This window comes from Microtus pennsylvanicus, chromosome 12 (genome assembly GCF_037038515.1).
Source record: "Microtus pennsylvanicus isolate mMicPen1 chromosome 12, mMicPen1.hap1, whole genome shotgun sequence".
NCBI lineage: Eukaryota > Metazoa > Chordata > Mammalia > Rodentia > Cricetidae > Microtus > Microtus pennsylvanicus.
Genome location: NC_134590.1, coordinates 58,887,037 through 58,909,759, shown reverse-complemented (window position 1 = coordinate 58,909,759; position 22,723 = coordinate 58,887,037). Strand labels below are relative to the sequence as shown.

At 46.5% G+C, this 22,723-nt stretch overlaps 1 protein-coding gene across 2 annotated transcripts; it reads left to right on the top strand.

Annotated features, from left to right (window-relative positions):
- The first annotated feature begins 5 nt into the window (after window positions 1-5).
- Window positions 6-12,548, top strand: Lyar (Ly1 antibody reactive). 2 transcript variants are annotated; one of them, XM_075943703.1, is made up of 9 exons: window positions 6-165; window positions 4,091-4,263; window positions 5,421-5,535; window positions 7,385-7,492; window positions 7,579-7,662; window positions 8,500-8,923; window positions 9,189-9,269; window positions 11,540-11,625; window positions 12,238-12,548. In XM_075943703.1, the coding sequence occupies exons 2-9, from the start codon at window positions 4,142-4,144 to the stop codon at window positions 12,370-12,372; spliced, it is 1,155 nt and encodes a 384-aa protein (XP_075799818.1). In that variant the 5' UTR covers window positions 6-165; window positions 4,091-4,141; the 3' UTR covers window positions 12,373-12,548. The 2 variants fall into 2 exon arrangements, with proteins under 2 accessions (XP_075799818.1, XP_075799819.1); XM_075943704.1 differs by lacking the exon at window positions 6-165 and adding an exon at window positions 2,531-2,541.
- The last annotated feature ends 10,175 nt before the right edge of the window (window positions 12,549-22,723 follow it).

The window sequence follows — 22,723 nt, the reverse complement described above, 5'->3', positions numbered from 1 at the left end:
GCCGCGACGCGCTTGCGCACTGGCGCGCGCCGGCCGGGTGTGAATTCTGCGCGGGTGAGTTGGAAGAGAGAGAGAGAGAGAGTCGGTGGCGGCTCTGCGTTGGGCGGCTGCGGCTCCACGTGCTCCTGGCAGTCGGTTAAGACCGTTGGCGAAGTCTGCTGAGAGGTGAGGGCGGCAGCTTAAAGCCCGGGGCCTGTAGGGGGGGGCCTTGGCGGCATGGCCGCCTTCCTTGCGGATCTGCTCGCCGACGAAGGCTGGAGTCCCGACCTCCGGGAGAAATTGCGTCCCGGTTTTAAGTCAGATAGGCGGTCGGGGCGGTCCAATTAGTATGGTTGGTTCCCACCGCACAGGGCTTCAGACCCGCTGTCTGATGGGGAGAAAACTCTGTTCTGAGTCTCGAGAACTCAGTTCTGAGGGACCTGAGGGCTCCTGGAGCGCCAGCGGACCACAAGTGCGTGCGAATCCCAAAACTCTATTTAGATACAAAAGCCCTCTTGTGCTCGGCTCTACGTCTGACCAAAAGGGACACTAGAGACCCTAACTAGGGGTGTATGTGAAGATTACAGGGGTAAAGGACTTGGCATGTTGTAGTTGCTCAAAAAAATGTCAAAATTGCCGGGCGGTGGTGGCACTCGCCTTTAATCCCAGCACCCGGGAGGCAAAGGCAGGCAGGTTTCTGTGAGTTCGTGGCCAGTCTGGTCTACGAAGTAAGTTCCAGGACAGTTACACAGAGCAGCCCTGTCTCGAAAAACAAAAACAAAAACAAAAAAAAAAAAAAAAGAAAGAAAATGTCAGGATTTTTCTGCAGCAACTACCTCCTAGGAGAGAGAGGTAAGAAGGTTGTGTGTGCCTGCAGGCCTAACTTCTGGCCATTGAGGGCTTAGGACACGGGACTTGCTCAAATCAGGTCAGGTGCATAGTGTCTACCATAGTGCCTAAAACGTTCAGGTGAGGTTGTGGTGGGGAGGCTCGAACTGCAAGGCGGGGACATAGCTTGGATTCCTTGAACTTTAGTGGAAACAGGTGCCCCACTCATGGTCTTCCAGGTCCCAGGAGGGCAGAGATATGTGCCTGTCTATTCTTGTTTTGCACTGCACCTGCGAATTTTGGGAATTCTCCTGGAAGGGGCTTGTGTCTAGTATAGTGGGTTGACTCCCTGTTTCATGGATCAGGAGAACTTGAAGCTTAAAGGGAGCAGTGGCTTGCTCACTGGGTCTTGTGCTGGAGTTGCCAGCCTGGCCTTTAAAATGTGCTGTTTTAGCTGGGTGGTAGTGGTGGCACGCCCCTTTAATCCCAGCCAGCACTGGGGAGGCAGAGACAGGAGGATCTCTGAGTTCAAGGCCAGCCTGCTCTACAGGAGTTCCAGGACAGGATCCAAAGCTACAGAGAAACCGTGTCTCAAAAAAAAAAAAAGGAAAATTGCTGTTTTTAGGGCAAATCTAGTCAGCATGTGTGCATAAGTAAAAAAAAAACATGGTCCCGGCTCTCTAAGCTGGGCCTGTGAGAACAGGGAGATGGTCCATTCAAGCATGAGGATCTGAATTCTCTTGCTCAGAACCCAGGTTTAAAAAGCAGTGTGTGGTGATGAATCCTCCGGCTCACTAACCAGCTACCCTTCAAAACTCCCAGATGAAGTTTAGGGGGCTACAGACGTGGTAATTAAGAGTACTCGCTGCTCTAGCCCGCTCTCCCGGTTGTAGTGGTGATGGCACGCCTTTAATCTCAGCACTTGGGAGGCAGAGGCGGGTGGATCTATGTGAGTTTGAGGCCAGCCTGGTCTACAGAGCAAGTTCCAGGACAGGATCCAAAGCTACAAAGAAACCCTGTCTCAAAAAAGTACTCGTTGCTCCTTCAGAGGGGCTGGGTTCAATTCCCAATACCCAAAATCCAAGAGATCCAATGCCTTCTTCTGACCTCTGAGTACTAGGCACATTCACAGAGGTAAGACATATATACATAATAATATGTATAATCTCACAGCACTGGAAAGAAAGCACGGGCTGCACTTAGCCCAGGGTTCCGCTAGTAGCCTTCACATTAGTGACACTGTTAAACTGGCTTTTGTGATTCTGACTCTTAGCAAGTCCAATAGGACGTGCTGCACAGCCAAGGTGACCCTGGGGCTGGACTGTCCTTCCTGGATCATGAATAAGCTCCTTACAATCTTATCTCATTAGCCTAGCAGGTGGATACACTGTTTCCCCTTTCCTGTCAAATAGAAAAGCAGTTGAGCATGGCTCCAGACTGATGTTTCAGTTGGACATATGACCTGATTCCAACCTTCACCTGACTCGATGTGCACACTGTGCCCTGACCATAGGGACCTGTTCTATATAGATGCTGTGTGCATATTTTTTTGACACACCATCTCTGTCACTTCCTGTATCTTGTTTTCAGTATCCTTCTTGGGCTTTTAATTCTGGTGTTTCCCAACTATGGGAAACAGACCCATGGATCTCAAGGTTTGCTGAAGCCTGCTGTCTCTTCTTTTGGCCAAAAACAGCAGTCCTCAGTGGAGGAGGTTGGAAAGCTCTAAGCCATGTAACGTTGGAGGGGCATTTTCTTCGTCTGCCTCATTGTGGAAGTGCTTTCTGATTTTTTAGTGGCTCCTTTAGCTAACTGCACAGCAGCTGCTCCCTGTGCTATGATAGCAGTTTGTCTCTTGGTATCTAATCAGTGACTCTTGTTCTTATATAAATGTGTAAGAATGTCCAGACTAGGTGACACCTGAGGTGGGCTCTTGTTCCTGTGTTTTCTCACTAGTGCAGCAGAACAGCTGCCTGCCTGTTTTGTGCCAAATGCTAGTAAGCATCTCACAAGCCAGACTGGTAAACATTAGACATGGTCCCGGCTCTCCAAGCTGGGCCTGTGTCACATGTCTTTACACAAACCAAGCTAGACAACAGGACTTACATGGCCTGGAGTGGTCCTGTCTACCTCATTTGACCTTTGGTGCCAGGCTGTAGCTGTCCACATGCCTTCCTTTGCTAATCAGCTCTGTTTGCAAGCTAAGGAGGGAGGCACAGGACATTGGTGTCAAGGGCCTGTGGTTTGTATCTAGCATGTAAGATGAACCAGTGTCCAACAGTGCTCCAGAAGGCAGAGGGACTTGGTACACCAGGAAGATTTCCATTCAGGGCTCAATAGAAGAAAAACTCTTGATCTTGCTTTGGCATGACCTCACAAGCACTGTTTCATACTGAGGAAGCAAGTGCTGGGTTAAGCAGCTCTCCATATTTGGACTGAACAAAGCCCATTTTATTAAGAGCAGCACTGCTTTCTTAGAGTACAGTGATTAAAAGGCTCTGTAAGCATGGAAAGTTACTGTGGCAGTTGTGACACCGAGCATACTCCTGAGCATACAGTAGCATGCGTGCAACATGAACTGGCTGTGTGTGTGCAGATGGTCTCCATGCTGAGTGCACAGAGGAAGGCTGGCACACCTGGGTTTGGGAGCGCCTGTGATGCATTTCTTTCTTCCTGCCTCATGTGTATAAGTCCTAAAGGAATGTGTTCGTTTGTCCCCGTCCACTGAGGCCAAGGGAATGTCCTCATTTTAAGAATTGTGACTTCATCATTGCGCTTGTAGGAATAACTTTTATAGTCTTTTTTGGAAATGTTCTTTGGCTTCTCCACTTGCTGAGCTCTGCTCTTGCCCCCTTGCTTTGTTGCTGTTGCAGTCACAGTAGCAATCCGCACTGCACACCTGCACTGTGCTACTCTTTACCACTTTAATTTTGTACATTTTATATGGGGGGCGGGTGCTTGAGATCTTCAGTGACAGCTTTATCTGTGCTGCCAATCTTCCAGGTTTAAATCCTTTTATGCTCTCCTGGGCAAGTTCCTTACTCCCTGTGCCTCTGTGGCCTCAGAAACATTGAGCCTTGATGTCCTTCCCTTGTGAGGGCTCGATACATTAGCTCCTGAGCACACTTCCTGGCCTGTGCTGAGCACGTTTTTCTGACACTAGTGGTAGGTTACTTCTGAGACTACTGGCAAGCTTTGAGCCTGCTCTTGTACTGTGGAATTCATTTACTGGGAGACGGTTCCGATTATTATGATTATCTTTACCTTGTTTTGTTTTTTTTAGGGCAAGAGTTCAAACCAGTCTCTGATAGAACATTTAATCATTTAACCAAAGATGGTGTTTTTTACATGCAATGCATGCGGTGAATCAGTGAAGAAAGCGCAGGTGGAAAAGCACGTGTCTGCCTGCCGAAACTGTGAATGTCTCTCCTGTATTGACTGTGGGAAGGACTTCTGGTAAGTTCTGATAATTCCTGAAGATCCATGGATAGAAGCCCAGACCCCGCAAGCTTGGGAGAATAGAGGTGCAAAGTGAGGACAGAGACCAAGAAGGAAACCTTACAGTCTATCGACTAAACTTGATGTGACTCCTCAGAGTGCCAGTTTGTTGTCCAAGGGTTTTTGTCCTGCCCTGTTCCCGCAATTGTTAAGTCCCAAAGAAGTCATACAGAGGTCTACATTAGTCAGAAACTGATTGGCCCATTAGCTCAGGCTTCTTAGTAACTCTTATAACTTATATTAGCCCGTTGTTCTTGTCTATACTAGCCATGTGGCTCGGTACCTTATTCGGCAGGGCAGTCACATCTTGCTTCTTCTGTGGCTGGGACAGGACTGTGGACCAAGCTTTCCTCTTCCCAGAATTCTGTTCTCTTCGGACAGCTACTTCCTGCCTGGTTGTCCCGCCTATACTTTCCTGCCTGGCCACTGGCCAATTACCATTTATTTAAAATATAATTGACAGGATACAGACTATTGTCCCCCAGCACCGTTTCATTTTAAGAACTTGTGAAAGTGAAGACCAAAGGGACAAGATTCTGTTGGTTAGAGAATTTGGGGCTAGTAAGGTGGCTCGGATTTTAAAGCACCTGCCCTACAAGCTGGACCACTAAGTTCCATTCCTAGGACTCAAGGTGGAAGAGAGAAATGACTCCCCCAAATTGTCCTCTCAGTACCATGTTTACTCTGTGGCACTTAGTACACACACAGTTTGGGAGCAGATAGTTTATAGTTCAGTGGCAGAGCTCTTGTCTGGTATGCACGAGGCCCTAGGTCCAGTTCCCAACACCATCAAAAAAATATTTACTTTTAGAGAAAATTTGATCATTCAGTTTCTTGACTGGCATTTTACTTCCATTATTATCCAGTGCAAGGAAGTGAGCACTTAGAATAAGGGACTTTTCGAGGGAGCGTTATCAGGGGGGAGATGATCCTTTATTATGGTACTATCAGATACCATCGCTCTGAAGAAATCAACAAATAAGTAGAAAGATTAGATTAAGAATTAGGCTGTCTGTGCAGTTGCCAAGTGGAAAGTCACAAATAGTTAGCAGCATGCTGTCAATGAGAGGCACTAGCACATTGTCAGCCTAGTGATGAGCTGGGTCCCTCTGCAGGGGCGATGACTATAAAAGCCACGTCAAGTGCATCAGTGAAGGCCAGAAGTACGGAGGCAAAGACTATGAAGCCAAGACTCACAAAGGTGATGCAAAGCAGCAGGCATGGATTCAGGTAAGGGTCTCCACCCATCCTGTCACTCAGCCGGCACCTGCTTCCTTCTGGGGGTTCGGGGATAGGTCCCAGAACAGAAGTGTCAGAACATCTTGAGAAAGATAAAATCCTGGTGCATTTACCTTTGGATGATGTGTTTTTATAGATTTTGTTCGCAATGTTTGAGGGCTCCTGCTAACTTTGTTTTGGCTGTAAAATGAAACTGAAACATGTACAGCTTACAGCTTTAGGCCCTGTCAGTCTGTCACGTCTGAACAAAGTAAATAATTTCACAAATGCAAGGAATTTTCTGGTTAAATAAAGTGAAAATATTTACAAAAGCCGTGAGCTCCAGTTTGAAAAAAGGGAGATCACTGGACAGATGTCACCTTTGTAGAGGCTATATTTTCTTGAAAATCAAATTAGTAGTTGCCCCATTGAGTGGCAGAGTGTGAGTGTGAACTTGGGGTGTTGGCTCTCTGAAGGTTCATACTCCTGGCATGACCCTTGTGAAGGGCTTCCAGTACCTGCCCAGTTGAGAAGATGTGTAGAGTGCCGGCAAGATGGCTCAGGTGGGATACAGGTACTGGCCACCACGTCCAGTAACCTGAGCTTAATCCCCAGGACTCACATAGTAGGAGAGAAGTGATTGGTACAAGTTGTCCTCTGACCTCCACACAAGCACCTTTCCCTGTTGAGCCATTCTGCTGACCCTGAATGTTGTCTGTCTGGTCATGTGTAAGAAATTGTTACCAGATTAGATCTCTTGAGAGGTTTTTTTTTTCCCTCCTAAGATTTTATAGTTTAACTTTTTAAGCTTTGGTCTTTGATCCATTTGGGGTTATTTTTTTATGTAACATAACGTAAGAGTCCAATTTCCAGGTGAAGTTTCACTATTTCTAGCACCGTTTTGTTGAAAAGGGGTCTATTCTTTCATGGAGTGGTCTTCACATCCTTGTCGAAAACCCTTTAGCCATATCCTCAGGGGCTTATTCCTGCATTTTTCCAGTGTTCTTTGTGGCAGTGCCACACTCTTTGAATCATTGTAGCTTTGTAGTGAGTTTTGAATTTAAAAACCAAAAAAAAAACTAATTTGGGTGGTACATGCCTTTAATCCCAGCACTCAGGAGGCAGAGGCGGGCGGATCTCTATGAGTTTGAGGCCAACCTAGTCTATAGAGCGAGTTCCAGGACAGGCTCCAAAGCTACACAGAGAAACACTGTCTTGGAAAAAAACAAGAAAACAAAACAAAACAAAAAACACCCACGAAACTATTATTTTTCAATATTGTCCGTTTGGAGTCTCTCAGGGTTCCTTGTAAATTAGATCACACATGCAGCTGGACTTTGCCAGCTGTTTTCAGGTTGACATCTTAATGTTGTCTCAGCCTATGAGATTAATGCCGTCTTGTAACTGTGTTTAGTGCATAATTCTTTCACCCCTTTGACTGTGGTTTTTCTAATTAGTCTATTCTTTATGTTCATATTGCAAATGAAATCTCCCTGATGTTCACACTTAGATTATTTATTGTTGGTATATAAAGATACGGCTTGTCTCTTCAGAATTGTGTATCCTGTAGCTCTGCTTAGTGAGTGGTTAGCTGTGACTGCTGCCCCTTTAGAGCGTTCTACATGTGCGGCCGCATTCCTTCCAGTGCTATCTGTGAATATTTGACCTGATTTTGTCCCTTTTGTTAGGAAGGCTTTGGCTTCTTTTTCTTGCCTAATAGCTTTGGGCAGCCCTTCAGTGCTGTGTGGAATAGGAATATTTGTCGTTATACATAGATGCAAATATAGAATCTTGGCTTCAAAGATGAGAGCCCTTTGGCCGTACCAATATGTCTATTGTTTATTCTTCTTTTTTTTAATAGAAAATTAATGAATTAATAAAGAAACCCAATGTCAGCCCTAAAGTTCGAGAACTTCTGCAGCAAATCAGTGCTTTTGACAATGTTCCCAGAAAAAAGGCTAAGTTTCAGGTATGGATTTAAATGACATTCCCAATTTGGGGTGTGCCCCATCAGTGACCTGTCAAGGGATAGCAGCTTTCTTTCTGTATCTACAGAACTGGATGAGGAACAGCCTGAAAGTGCACAGTGATGCTGTTCTGGAGCAGGTGTGGAACATCTTTTCCGAAGCGTCCAGCAGTGTGAGTCCACTCCGCTTTGATGGCAGTATAACGAACAACTGGGAATAGTGGAATGGGGGTGCAGTGTGTGGAGGCTGAGAAGGCATTTCCAGGTGCTGTAGCTGGGTTTTTTGTTTTTGTTTTTTTTTTCTTCTTCTTCTTCTTCTTTTTTTTTAAACTCTTTGCTCTTTGGGGACCTACCACCCAGCTCTCAAATAAACACACGGAGGCTTATTATTACTTATAAGTGGCTGGCCTTAGCTTGGTTTGTTTCTAGCCAGCTTTTCTTAAATTATCCCATCTACCTTTGCCTCAGAACTTTTACCCTATTTCTGTGTATCTTTTCTTTCCTTCTTATTCTGAGTCTGGCTGGGTGGCTGGCCCCTTGCATTCTCCTTTTCTCTCTTTTTTTCTTTCTGTTTATTCTCTCTGCCTGCCAGCCCCGCTTGTCCGTCTCCTGCCCAGCTATTGGCCATTCAGCTCTTCCTTAGACCAATGTTTTAGGCAGGCAAAGTAACACAGCTTCACAGAGTTAAACAAATGCAACACATCTTTGCATCATTAAACAAATATTCCACAGCATAAACTAACGTAACACATCTTCAACTAATATTCCACAACATGACACCCTGCACCTGGCTATTCTGTCCTCGTCTAGATGAAGGGTGACAGTGAGCCAGAATCATTTCACCCTTTAATAACATGAAAACAGGATCGAGAATGAGGTATGAACTTGGGGGTGCTTTCCTCCTTGTATTGCTAAATTTTAGATGTTGGTGTCACAGTCATAAACAGTATAGTACGGACAGTAGGTGTGGCTGGACCAGATATTTAGATAATTCTTATTTATTTCATAAGGAGCAAGATCAGCAACCACCCAGCAACGTGGCCAAGCCTCACGCAGAGATCCCCGCTAAGGTTCCACCTGAGGAAACAAATGGCACCACGGAAGAAAAAGCAGAGGCAAAGAAAAATAAAAGAGAAAGGAAGGAGGAACGACAGAAGAATAGAAAGAAAGAGAAGAAAGAGCTGAAGTCAGAAAACCAACAGGAAAACCTGAGGGGCCAGAAGTCAAAAAAGCGCAAAAAGGGCCAGGAGGCAGGACAGGAGGCTGGTGGGGAGGAGACCGCAGACGCTGATGGCCCTCCAGAAAAGAAGAAGGCCCGGGGTGGGCAGGCCTCAGAAGAGGATGCAGACAGAAATGGGGCCCCTGGTGAAAATGCTGATGAGGGGCAGATCAAGACAGGGAAAGGAAAACAAAAGCGGCGAAAACACTCAGAAGGTGTGTGCTCAGCCCGCACACTGGGTTCTCAGTGAGGCTGTGAGTGGGGTACAGGGAAATGTGTTAGGTCTCACATTCTGGGCCAGGTATGGAGAAGGGCAGAGGCTCTAGGGGTCCAGCTGACCTCCCTTCAGCCTTTTATTGCTCATTTCCAGCAAGCATGAGAACAACCTGCTGAGCCGGGTGTGGTGAGGGAGCTCGCACGCCTATGCCATGCTGGGCTTTTGTAAGTGGAACCAGCTAAACCTTTTTGTTTCTCTACCAGATGAGTCCAAGAAAAAAAAGATGAAGTTGCCAGGACAGCCTGAGGAGGGAGAGGCCAAGGACCATGAGGTTCCAGCAAAAGGTACCACTCACTGGCTGTGTATATTCTGTATGGGTAGGAAAAAGATGCTCCTGCCAAGGGTAGGCCAGGCACCACCTTGCAGGGTCATGCCCATTAGAGGCACAACTAAGGCGTATGGGTTGGTACCACAGTGCCTCCATCCTCTCTTAAGGAAAAGGGGGATATCTGGATTGAATATATAGATATGTTGGCCATCATTCATTGCTGCAACAATGATCAAACTATAAAACCAATAATTTTGGCTCATGGTCACCAGTCCTATTGATTTGGGGTCTGTGGTAGGGCCCTGCTGCTCAAAAGGCCAAAAGGGTCCCACAGCCTCTTACAGGTCAATTCTGCAGTGACCCAAAGATAGACTAGTGTCCCACACTGTCAGGGTTACTGATATTCTCAGTGGCACCAAACTGGGTCCCAGTGTTTAGGGGGCACTATGGTTCCAAACCATAGCAGTAATATTGCCCTTAAGTTGGCAGTGAGCCCAGTGTGGTTTTCCAAGGCTTGTTCTGTTCCCACCTTCCCTGTGTGTCTTGTCTAGCCCCCCCTCCTGTGAGATGACCTGAGTCCGGGCAGTTGTAGCTGCTGCTTCTCAGCCTCTGGGTTTGTTCCTAGTGTCTCCTTGCGTGAAGTTCTATGGCCATCTCTCTCTCATACACACACACACACAGTCAGGATCCAAGACTGTGGGTCTCCTCTTAACTACCACCTCTCACACAAAGCTCCTGCCTCATGAAGCTGGAAGTTCTGTTGTGAAGTGGCAAATCCACACTTGCCATGTATACTCCCACCCTCTCCTGCCTGTAGAAATGAGCCAAGATGGGAGTTAGAGCCATTGGTGAGGGTTCAGTGACTGCCCAAACTTAGGTCTCTTGACGCATCTCCGACTTTGTAGACTGAAGGCTTTTAAGGATTAAGTTGTTTTTTATTGGCCTTCTGTCCCTTTTCTGGTTGGATTTTGGGTTTTTGTTTTCTCAAAATTATAACTTGAAACTTCTTTATATATCATATGTGTTATATATTTGTTTTGTTTTGTTTTTGAGACAGTGTTTCTCTGTTTATCCCTGGCTGTTCTGGAACTCACTCTGTAGACCAGGCTGGCCTTCAGCTCACAGAGATCTGCCTGCCTCTGCCTCTGAGTGCTGAGATTAAAGGTGTGCGCCACCATACCCATCTACATCTCTCCCCCCATACACACACACCCCTAAGCCTTGTCTGTGCTAAGCAAACAGTGCATCACTGAGATGCATCTAAGCTTTTTTTATTATTTTGGGACAAAAGTATCACTAAAGTTATCTGGGCTGGCCTTGACCTTCTCTGTATGCCAGGCTAACTGACCTTGAATTTGTGATCCTCCTGCCCAACCTCCAAGTAGTTGGGATTTCTGGCCTGTGCCTATAGCCTACTACTTCCTGCTTTTCTAGTTTTCTCTCCAGACCTTAAGGTGGTGCATGTTTCTGCTGCCAGGTAGAGGTGGGAAGTCCCAAGTTCCCTGTTCCTTGTCACAGCCAAAGGGATTCCTCTTGTGGCCTCCACTGTCACCATATCTAGGCAACTTCTTTCTCATTACCCACCAATATGGGCAAAAGCTCAGATTTCTTGTTCATCTCTGGCACTGTCCCTGACCCTGCCACAGCCTTTGAAAGGCAGGATTCTGCCTCCCAACTCGACCTTGGCCAACAGTGGTCACCAGTTGAACACAGGCTGTGGCACTAGCCTAGAGTTAATGGTTGTGCTGTCAGTGTTGGTGGCAAGCCAGGCCTACCCTTTTCTTTGCTCCTTATCCGTAGGTGTGGGCTGGTCTAACTTTTACCTCCAAGTCTAGACTATGGAACGAAAGAGTCTGTCCCATGGCAGGCCCCGAGACACTGCCAGTCTGTCTCTCACCACCTTTCCATGTTGTCTTAGGTCTGAGTCTGGCATTCAGTTGAGAGTTGGGCCTAGCAGGAAAAGCAGGAACAGGCTGAGCTGCTCAGCTGCATCTTCTGTACCACAGGCTCTCTGTGGATGCTCAGCTCTGCCTGTCGATCCTTTCTCCTAGGAGACTGTCCCTACCATGACACTCTGAGGACCATCTCTCCTCACTGAGTACATCGCTCCAACGTGCAGTTGGTCCCTAGAGGCCCCTCTTACTGAGCTAGTGAAGGACTTGGTGTCTTATTCGTGGGAGAGTGATGTCATTTCCCAGGAAGCACTCAACTGTGGAACGTTTTTTCTTTGCTCTTTGGATGACAAAACAAAACAAAGAGCCTTATGCATCATTCTTTGCATTGTAGGTAAATTCAACTGGAAGGGGACCATTAAAGCTGTTCTGAAACAGGCTCCAGACAATGAGATATCAGTCAAGAAGTTAAAGAAAAAGGTACATCCTGCAACAAATAAGGCATGGGATAGCTGGGGAGGAGTTGTTTTAAAGTGTACATGTGTCTTGTTTAACCTGAAAACACTGGGACAGACATTCACACCTACTTCCACAAACCTGCAACCAAGCCAGGGTAGCTCTCTGACTCTGGACCTGTCTAAAGACTGCATGCATTACCTACAGTTGACTGTATTGGAAATGACCAGAAGTGATTTTTCCAGGCACTTTGCTCTCTTTTGCTGATATAAATGGTTGCCATTGCTTTTTCAAAAAAAAAAAAAAGCTTTATTGCATTTATTTACCTGAGAGACAGAGAGCACATGAATGTCCCTTCCATTGAGCTATCTTGCCATCCCCCCCCACACACACACACCCTTTTTTTAAAAAAAAAAAATTCTGTAGTCCTGTGTGAGATGCAGTTTTGTGCACACCTGGGCAGCTGCTGGGTCTTTGCTTGTGTGACTAACTTCTGGGGTTCTTTTATTTTGTGTTGTTGACCTACATCTGGACCTTTCTCAGTGTTCTTCATCCCCAAAGAACCTTGGACTGTTAGATTTGCCGAGCACATCTACAAATGGCCTCCCCGCCTGACATCTGTTTCTCTTTGTAAAGGTCATAGCTCAGTACCATGCAGTGATGAGCGACCATCACATGTCAGAGGAGGAGCTCCTGGCCATCTTCAACAAGAAAATTAACAAGAACCCCACCTTTAAGGTTCTGAAAGACAGAGTCAAGCTTCTGAAGTGAGCACACCATTGCTTCATGCACTCGTATTGACTGCTTTCTTCTACTGTTTGTAAAATGTATAATGAATTATAACAATCGGAAATTGCTTTCTGAAACTGTATTTTTAAGTTAATGAAAAAATATATTTTTGTTAACCTTTTATGAAAAAATAAAATATATTCTTGTTGAATTCTTTATCAACGGTAAAAAAATCCGCGTGCTTTAAGAAAACCCTGTAGGAAGCTTTAGAATGTGGTGATGACAGGTAAAGATGGTCCCATTTGATGAGGTGGGAGGTGTTGGCCTTGTCAGGAAGACAGAGAGGTGTGAGCTGTCAGGGTGGCCGCTGCACCTGTTGCTCTTCAGCAGCCCCTGCTCCAGTGCTGGCACTGTGCACCCTGGGGCTATGCTGCTGAAGCCCTGCACCACCTCCTACTGAGAGTTGAGGTTTTACCCACAAATCCCTTAAGCCTTCAGCAAGAATTGCCCCTCTGGCCAGTGTCATTGTTCACTCTCCCTTGGGGTGAGAACAAGATGGAGCCAGAACAGTGCTACAAGGATAGAGTGTGTGTCCAAGGGAGATGGTAACGCAGAGGGATGCATAGGCTTGTGACTGAGGCTACGCCACTGTGTGGGGATGAATCAAATGGCGTGGCTTTGGTCCCTTCCCAGTAACTCTCTCATCTGGACAGTTTAGATGTAAAGGTCCTTTAGGGTTGGGATGAATGCTAAGTTAGTTGCTAGACCTGCATGCAGCCCATTTGATGGCTGCTTGAACTGTTGAGCTGGGAGAATCTTTAGACATTCCATGAAGCAAAGCACTCCTAATGAGGGACAAAAGCCTTATGACTGTTGAGGTCTGCCGGAGACACCCTCTGTTCCAGTGCCCAGGGAGCAGAGTGTACCCCATTGTCCACATGAAATGGGCTTATACAAAGGAACTCTAGGGAGCCTCAAAAAATGCCCAAATGCTGCAGTGTTTGCCAAAGTGCAATCTTATTTTACCAACTTTCCATGATGTAACAAAATTAAACTTTATATTGTGCTCCAGTAGACTTAGAGGTGGAGCAGCTATCCCAGGGCCCAAAGGAGCTAGAACTCCACAGGGAGGAGGAAGTCAGGTTGCTGATGTCAGTTCCGGCGCTGTCCCCTACAGCCAATGGAGAGAAGGGCTGGCCACGCAGGTGCCCTGGCATCTGGCATTACAGCCCATCATCCCATGGTCCTTGCCCAAAAGCCGTCCCAGTTGCCTGCCTGACTTACACATGCCCAATCTTGCAGTGCAGGGTTTTTAGAAACTGAAGCAGCCTTCCTGTCAGGGCTCAAGTCCCTGTCCCAGTTCAATGTCAAGTCCACTGCTGCCACCTGCTGTCTTCTCAGGCTCATCGGCAGGGCCTGGCACTCAGGTGTCCCCTAATCTCACAAAGATCTGTTTTGATATACTGGTCTCAGCTTGATGCCTTAATAATTTGTTGTTTATGTTTATGTGTTTTGCCGGCTTGTAAATCTGCACCATGTGCACGCCTGGTTTCTCTAAAGGCTAGAAGAGCTAGAGCTAGAATTAGAGATGATTATGAACTGCCAAAATGTGTGGGTGCTAGGTATTAAGTCTGAGTTCCCTGGAGAAGCAGTCAGTGTTTGTTTTCCAAGACAAGATTTCTTTGTGTATTCCTGGCTATCCTGGAACTCGCTCTGTAGACCAGGCTGGTCTCTTAACTCAGAGATCTGCCTGCCCCTGCCTCCCGAGTGCTGAGAGCGGGAGTGCTCTTAACCACTGAGCTATCTCTCCAGTCTGCCTCATGATTTTTATATTCATGGAATCAGTCAACTGGATCGTGATATTTGGCTCAAAAAGATAAATGGGACCACTGAGGGCTCAGCTGCCTTTGCTTCCATGCTGGACTACAATAACCAGGCTCAGGCTAATGCAGAAGTCAGAACATGGATGGTAGACAACAGAGGTGCATTTATATGAGGAAAGCTGAGAAGTTTAAAATGTCTTGCTTTTGTTTAACAAGGTTGATTGAAACTTCGGAGGAGGCAGCTTTCCTAGAGCCCTGCTCTTCACTCTGTTTAAACTCAGCCCCCAGGGCAGTGACTAGAAGTCACTATCCAGATGGATAGCAATTTTTCAGATTTATCTACTTTATCAATACTTTCGTAAAGTTTCTTCATCGTCTTGTAAGCATCTCTTTTCTTCCAAGCTGAAACTTGAGTTGAACTGGTCCTGAATGCTTACCTTTGATAATTTCCTAGCCTGGGATTGCCTCTTTGCCAAAATAGAGACCCAGGAACACATAATTTGTTCTCAAGGTATAGATACAAATAGATTCTGTCCAAGATAGTACATGTTAATTTCTATTGTTAAGACAACTTTTAAACATTTTGGCACTAGGGTGTCAAACCCAGAACCTTCTGCATGCCCTCTTTTTACTATTTTTTTTAAAAAGATTTATTCATAAGTGCTTGAGTGTTTTGAGGTGGTTGTGAGCTGCCCAATGTGGATACTGAGAACTGAATTCAGGTCCTCTGGAAGAGTATCCAGTGATCTTAACCACTAAGCCATCTCTTTAGCCCCTATATATATATATATATATATATATATATATATATATATTTAAAATGTATCCTATTGTTTTATACATATGAATGTTTTTTCTATATATATGTACATGCACCACCTGCATGCAATGCCCATTGGAGACCAGAAGAGGGCATCAATCCCCCTGGAACTGGAGTTACAGATAGCCAGTTGTGGACAGCCATGTGGGTGCTGGGAATTGAACCTTGGTCCTCTGGAAGAGCAGTCAGTGCTATTAACCACTGAGCCATCTGTCTAGCCGCATCTTTCTAAAGTTTTTTTTCTTTTAATTATGTATATGAGTACTGCACAGAAGTACACGTGCTGCAGAGGCCAGAAGAGAGTGTCGGGACCTGGAGCTGCGTCACAGGCACTTGGGAGGCACTGAGCATGGGTGCTGGGAACTGCATTTCAGCCCCCTGCAAGAGCAGTGGGTACTCCAGTACGGAGTCTCCATGGCAAAGTGTCAAAGAGGGCTGTTAAGAGACCAGTATTCATTTCCATAGTGACAATGCTGGATGGTGTATCTTGGTAAACCTGTCCTCACTGGTCTTACGCTCCTTTGTCTCCACACTGAACATGGACTCCAGCATAGATAATTGCATGTTGTTGACTCCTGCGTGGACATAGCTACGGCGATAGCAGAACCCATTGTGGTGCCTTCCCTTGCAGAAGGAAACTGGAAAGGAATTACTGGCTTCATGAAATTAAGAGGAAAGGCATGTTCTGAGCGTCTACTGTTGCTGGGTACCAGACCTGAAACTGCAGCCTTTATCCCTTCTTCCAATTTGCTTCCTGGAAATGGCTGGAATAAGCCTTCTACGGACGTGCTTGCTGCCCGAAGGAGAGCATATTATACTTTCCACTCTAGAAAGAGCAGAAAGTGTTATTTTGTAGTGGTTTCTGAATTATGTGCATCAAGGGGTTGGTGGTGTAGTTAGTCTTTGGAGTTTGGTAAAGACTTGGTCTGCAGGAGAGTACTCATTTTCTCCATCGTAGAGCCTCTGACTACCGCACGTGGGGGTCATGATCGGGCTGCTGTCATGTGCCCTGAGCTTCACTTTTCCTAAGTTTGATGCTGAGTCCTTGGGTACCCTTTGGGGAAGCCTCTTGACTCTGAATCCCCCCCCCCCCGAGTCACATGGCAAACTATAGTATTCCAGATTGCTTGCCCTAGGCAGAACTGGGTGCTTGAACGTGGAGGTTTCAGGATGGGAGAAAAACATCAAGTCTAACTCAGGAAAAAGTCATGTGTGTTATGCATTCCTGCCAGGTCGGGATAGACTGCTAGTTTAGAAGACCTGGAACACCCCCACCACCACCACTCCCAACCCACAACTGGGACCCTTCCTCCCACCAGCAGCCTTTATTGCAGCGCAGGGGATGGAACCCAGAGCCTTGTATTCTAGACAAGGGCTCTTCCACTTAGCCGCAACCCGTCCTCCACTGCATTCTTGAGTGGTGTATGGTTATTGACTACCTGATATGTGAGGCCATCTTTTCCATCTGCTCCCCTGTGCAGAATGCAGTAGCAGGCTCTCCACAAACAAGAGACTTGGATCTATGTCATGTATCTTTCCAGTCAGTAGCCCCGCTGGAGCAGGTCGGTGAGCATCTCTGCTCCCCAGACTTGTATCTCCCATACTGACTGCCTAGGACAGAGTCAAACGTGAGGGCCGGACATACAGTCCCTGGCACGCTTTAGGTGTCTGGAAACAATCTAAAACAGACTTGGGTGAAGGCGCTGCAGTAAGAGTGCTAGCAACTCGACCAAGAGGACCAAGGTTCGGATCCCTGGAACCCATGGAAATGCCAAGTGGGTGTGATGGCATCCCTGTAATTCCAGCCTGGGAAGGCAGAGATGGGATCCCCTAGCAAGTTCACTAGTGAGACTGGTTGTATTGGCAAGCTCTGAGTGACTGAGACCAAGCCTCAAGGAATGAGGTGGAAGAGAGAGAAGGATTTCCTTCGGCCTGGGCATGCGAAAGCATAGCACACACGCGTGTACACACACACACACACACACACACACACACACGAAAAGAAGAAAAATGGAAAATTATTGTGATCCAGCTGCTCTCACGCTCCCTGACTGACAGCAGTACTTCCTTGTGGTCTGTAATTGACAAGGATGTTTGTGTTCTTTCTGGCGGTGGGTCTCCACAGAAGGAGAGGTATAAAAGTTACTGGGCAAAATAAAGGTTGCTGTTCTCCCACCTGAAAAGCCTCCGTGTCTCTAACCTGGCACCCCCTGCCAGTCTTGGCTATCCAGGCTGCGCTGGCTGCAGCAGGAAATAAAATCCAGGAATATGTGCTATGCTTCCTGTATAGGCCCCAGCCCAGGGCAGATTCTCCGATGCCTTGCTTCTCCCTCCCTACATGAAGCCTTGCTAGTGATAGCACTGGAGCAGACAGGGACCACATAGCAATGTGGGCGTTGTGTTTGCATGAGGATGGCTGGAGTTTGAAATGACACTTCACTTGATAGACAAGGGACAGCCATTTCTCAGGACACACTGCTGCCAGGCAAATCTCCCTAGCCTATCATCTGCATCTGCCATCTTTCTCCCGGCTCTGTGTGTGTCCCGTCCCTATGCTCTGTAGCCAGAGGCCACGCTGGCTCTCTTGCTGTCCATCATGGATCCCCTCTGCTGGAGATGAAACCGCATCCCATGCTGTCTGTTGTGGCTGAGTGTGACCAAGCGTCGAGCCCATTCCAGCCTCACCAACTAAGGGGTTGTCAGAGCAGCTTGCCAGCTTATGCTGCCACTCCAGCTTTGAGGAAACTTTGTCCCAAATATTTCTCAAAATTTTCTCTTTCCTCAAAATAGTTCTTGAAATATACAGCCATTAGGGAGGGGAGCCACCATCACACTGAAAAACTGAGGAAAGGGTCTCTGTGAGGTTCATAGCACAGGTGTGTTGCGTGATATTCATAAAGACGGCAAGGAGCTGGGTTTGGTAAAGCATTTGCCGCGCAAGCATGAGGGGCCAAGTTCCATCCCCAGAAACCATTGTTTCTGTCTATGATTGGGGTTGTTTTCTCTGTCAGTTAAAGAATTAAAAGACGGAAAAACTCTGGAGCACAATGAGTAGGAGCAGGGGACAGAATCAGCCAGTGAAGAAAGGCTTTATTAGAGGCGAGGAAGCACGCATGTGCACTCGTGTTCACACACATGCATGCACACACACATGCACACAGCAAGCACACACAGAAAGACCCTCTGTACTCAAGAAACTGAAACGGGGGATTTTAAGAATCTTTGAGGGCTCTTCATTCCCTAAATTAGGATTGATCAGTTTGAACAAAGACGGCAGATGATAGGCCCACAGCTTTGGCATAAATACGTCCTGAGCCTCTGTCTCTGGTCAGGAGTATGAGGAACAAGCCAGCCACCTTGGAAGTTCACCATCTTTGCCTGCTTAGTCATGGCCCCGACCCTATCTGCCTAACTCCTGTCTCTCATCGTGTTAATGAAAAACAAAAGTTGAACATGGTAGTGCAGGGATCCCTGAGTTCCAGGCCAGTTAGAGACCTTGTCTTGAAAGAAAGGAATGGAGGGAGAGAGGAAGAGAGAGAGAGAGAAAGAGAGAAAGAAGTGGATGGTGACTGATTAACACTCAAGCTTTTTCTTTGGCCTCCATATGTGTGTGTGTGTGCGCCCATCACGTGCACAGCCGTGCACACACACCACAGGACGGCATATGTAACTCCCTTGCCTAAAGAATGCCAGGAGCCGCATCACCTCAGTTTTTTTCATTAAAGAACTTCCCATCTCAGCTGGAGAGATGGCTTAGCAGTTAAGAGCACTGCCTGCTCTTCCAAGCATTTGGAGTTCAATTCCCCAACAACCACATGATGGCTCACAACCATCTGTAGTGAGATCTGGTGCCCTCTTCTGGCCTGCAGGCATCCATGCAGGTAGAACACTATATACATAATAAATGAATCTTTTAAAAAAGTTCTTTGTTCTTTTTTTTTTAAGTTGTCTTAAAAAAAATTAATCGTTTAAGCCTTATCCCCCTCTGAGGAGTGGATGAGGGATGGGGTGGGGGTAGGCGGGGGGATCAGGAGGAGGGGAGAGAGTGGAATAATTAATTAAAAAAAAAGAACTTCCCACCTCGCACAGGCTTCTTAGCCTGCAGATTTTCAGCTTCTATTATTAGGGGTTGAGCCTGCCTTTTGTCATCCTAGTCACGAAACCTGGGGTCTCTGAGGGAAAGTGTGCTCTGGGGAAGAGACCCCTGTGCTTTTCTAAGACAGCCAGGGTTCTTCTGCCTCCTTTTGTTACGGGAGCCTGGCAAGCTTTCATGTATTCCTTTGATACAAGGGTTTACACAGCCTCTTCAGTTGTTTAAATTGTAATTGCTGAGCAAATACATATGTTTGTGGGAGTTTAAAGGTCAGGCATCACTCAGGAGGGCAGGCCTTTGTTGGGCCACAGAGTGGCCATTGTGAGCCTCTGAAACAGCTTCCTGCTCCTCTCTATCCTTCCCAGTGACCGCAGGCTGACTTCTGGCTGAGGCCCCTGTCACCCACATATTAGATTTCTCCTCTGCAGATCAAAGGGAGGTAAGATACAGTCTTAACAGTGTTGCTCTGGGGGTTTGCCAGTGAACTTGAATCGGGAGACAGACAGTCCTGTCATGGGACCGCCCGCAGAGGCTCCTTGCATGGGGCAGTGTTAGGCAGCTGAGCCTGAATCAGCAGTCTCTTGAAGGATTCAGAAAACTGTGAAGGTCATAAGACTTTTACAATCAATCTCTCTCTCTCTCTGTATGTGTGTGTGTCGGTGTCTGTGTCTGTATGTATAAGTGCTTGTGACTCCTTGGAAGGAGGCATGGTCATATTGTACAGTGTGTATATATACATGTGTGTGTGCACAGAGGCCAGACATCAACCTCACATGTTACTTAGGAGCCATCTGTGTTGTCTTATGAGACAGGGTCTCCCACTGGTATGTGGGGCTTACTGCACCAGTTAGGCTGAGCTAGTTGGCCAGCAAGCCCAGGTGGCCTCTCTCTTTCTTAAAGCATAGGTAAGCTATTATCTTCAAAGGCCCTGCCCTAGTGACTACTTCTGACTTATTTCCATGGCCTCAAGGTAGTGCCACTATTGGGGAGCAAGTGCTTAAACATGCACTTTGTCGGGGACAATCTGGATTCAACCTGTAACAGGGAGGCTCAGAACTCAGTCGACTGATGTATGGGGGGAGTTATCTCCCAGTGCCAATGTGGACCACTTGAGTTTCCTAAACTTGGTGATTTCCTTTTCAGGACACAGTTCTGTATTCCATCTTTGTGGGTTTTGGTTCATGTTAAAAGCAGGTGTCAAGTATATGACACACAGATTCTCACTGGTGTAGAAGCAATCTTGTGTACATCTTCCCAGAAAAGAAGTGTTGTCACTGATGTGTAGTAACCACAATAGGCATGAATAAGAAGGCAGTGACCCAGCTGTCACACACAGTCAGCCCTCAGTATCTGTCAGCTTTCAATATGAGGCTGTGGTAGTGGGAATGTTATTGGCTCTGATAATGTCACAGGGAGTGGCACTACCAGGTGTGGCTTTGCTGGAGTGGATATGGCCTTGCTGGAGGAAGTGTGTCACTGTGGGGGCAGGCTTTGAGGTTTCCTTGCTCAGGACACTGCCCGGTGTCTCAGTTGACTTCCTGTTGCCTGCAAGATGTAGGACTCTCAGCTATTCCTGCAACACTACATCTGCCTACACATTGTCATTCTCCCTGCCATGATGATAATGGACTGAACCTCTGAAACTGTAAGTGAGACACCCCAATTAAATGTTTTCCTTTATAAGACTTGCCATGGTCATGGTGTCTCTGCACAGCAACAGAAACTCAAACTGAGATAGAAGTTGTTACCAGGAATGGAGTACGGCTGTAATAGGCTTGAATATGTTTTGTTTGGGGTAATTTGGACTTTGGTACTTTGGGTTAGGAAAGCAATGGGATGCTTTTAAGTACTGCTTAATGGGCTATACTAATAGGAACATGGAAGACAGTGGTGCTGAGTATGTTTTGATGAACTTTCCAGGGCTGGGTTAAGAGGTTTCAGAGAAGAAGGATTTTAGTATGTTACCTAGAGATTCTTCTTGTGATATTTTAGTGAAGAAAATGGCTGCCTTTTGTCCTTGTCCCAAGAGTCTGCCTAAGGATAAAATGAGTAGTTTCGGATTGATTCTGTTGGCAGAGGAAAACTCAAAATAGCCTAATATAGATTCTGATTTGTGGTTACTAGTGTTAATTCTATAATGAAAAGGAGCAAGGTGAACAAGGAAAAATATTTGGGGAGAAAAAGTGCACCAGAAAGTGAAATTGTGCTAAATTCTGTGTGCAAGGAGATAAACTGGTTAAGAAATAAAGGGAGTGGAGACCTCAGGGAAAGATCCCACTCAGCTAAATTTCAAACTTGTGAAAGGGAACTAAGAAAAAGCTTACATAGAGTTGGGTGTGGTGGAACACATCTTTATTCCCGGCACTGGGGAGGCAGAGGCTGGTAGATCTCGGAATTTTAGGCCAGCCTGTAGGAGGGAGGAGCCGCTTTTTTTCATCCCAGCAGCCCAGCTAGCTTAGCTCTGAAATCCACACAAAAACTGTATTAATTAAATCACTGCTTGGCCCATTAACTCTAGTTTCTTATTGGCTAATTCTTACATCTTAATTTAACCCATTTCTATTAATCTGTATATTGCCACATGGCAGTGGCTTACCAGGTAAAATTCCCAGTGTCCGTCTCTGATGGATCCATGGCATCTCCCTGACTCAGCCCTTCTTTCTCCCAGCATTCAGTTCTATCTCCTTCACCTACCTAAGTTCTGCCCTATCAGGACAAGGCAGTTTCTTTATTAACCAATATAAGTAAGACATAGAAAGAAGGACCTCCTACACCACTGGCCTGGTCTACAGAGCAAGTTTCAGGACATCCAAGCTTAGACAGTGAAAGCTGGTGGAGATGTAATTGAATGAGGAGCCATGTTCCATCCCCAGAACTTGGCACCTTCAGCCACATGGTTCTGGTTTTAGAGTTAAGGATAGAAGAAACGGTTATGGAATTTGCCTCCATGCCTAAAGAAAGCTGCTGAGACCAGGCATGTGTTAGGGGTGACCCCGAATGGAGGCCTAGCAGAGAGACCATTGCATGAAGCTGTGAAATTGAAGCCTGGATTGCCTTGGAGAGCCCAGGATGTTAGGGATGCCACAGCCATGGGATACCTGCCAAGGAGAGCTGCTAACAGGGAGTGGAAGCAGCCCAAGAGAAAGAAGTGTGCTGCAGCCAACAAAGCCGAAAGGAGTTGGAGCTCTGAAGAGGGTTTTGACATCAGACACAAGGATGCAGAGTTTGGAGCTTGCCCAGCTGGGTTTTGGTCTTGCTTTGGTCCAGTATTTCCTCACTTTGCTCCCTTCCCTGTATTTTGGAATGGTAATGTATATATATCCAGGGCCATTATATGTTGGAAGTATCTAATTAATTGTGAATCAGCATGCATGAGGAGCCTAGAGTCGGCTGCCAGGTAGCTTTCTTCAATGGCTTTTCACCTTTGCCTATAAAATTAATTTTCCTCTTAAGTTACATTTTAAAATTACCAAGTAGTTGCAATCCATAATTTTTTCATGCCTGCTTAATTTTGTCTACTTTTATTTTTTTCAGACAGAGCTGCTCACTGACCCGGAAGCTCACTGATTTGGCAAGGCTGGCCAGCCAATGAGCTTCAGGCATCTATCGGCCTCCACACGCCTTCCCCTCAGCTCTGGGTTGATGGGCACATGCTCC

Bases quoted from the DNA above. Each gene is read 5' to 3' on its own strand.
- Lyar (XM_075943703.1), top strand. From the start codon at position 4,142: ATGGTGTTTTTTACATGCAATGCATGCGGTGAATCAGTGAAGAAAGCG. The intron at 4,264-5,420 runs GTAAGTTCTGAT...GTCCCTCTGCAG, and splicing joins GACTGTGGGAAGGACTTCTG to GGGCGATGACTATAAAAGCC. The intron at 8,924-9,188 runs GTGTGTGCTCAG...TTTCTCTACCAG, and splicing joins GCGGCGAAAACACTCAGAAG to ATGAGTCCAAGAAAAAAAAG.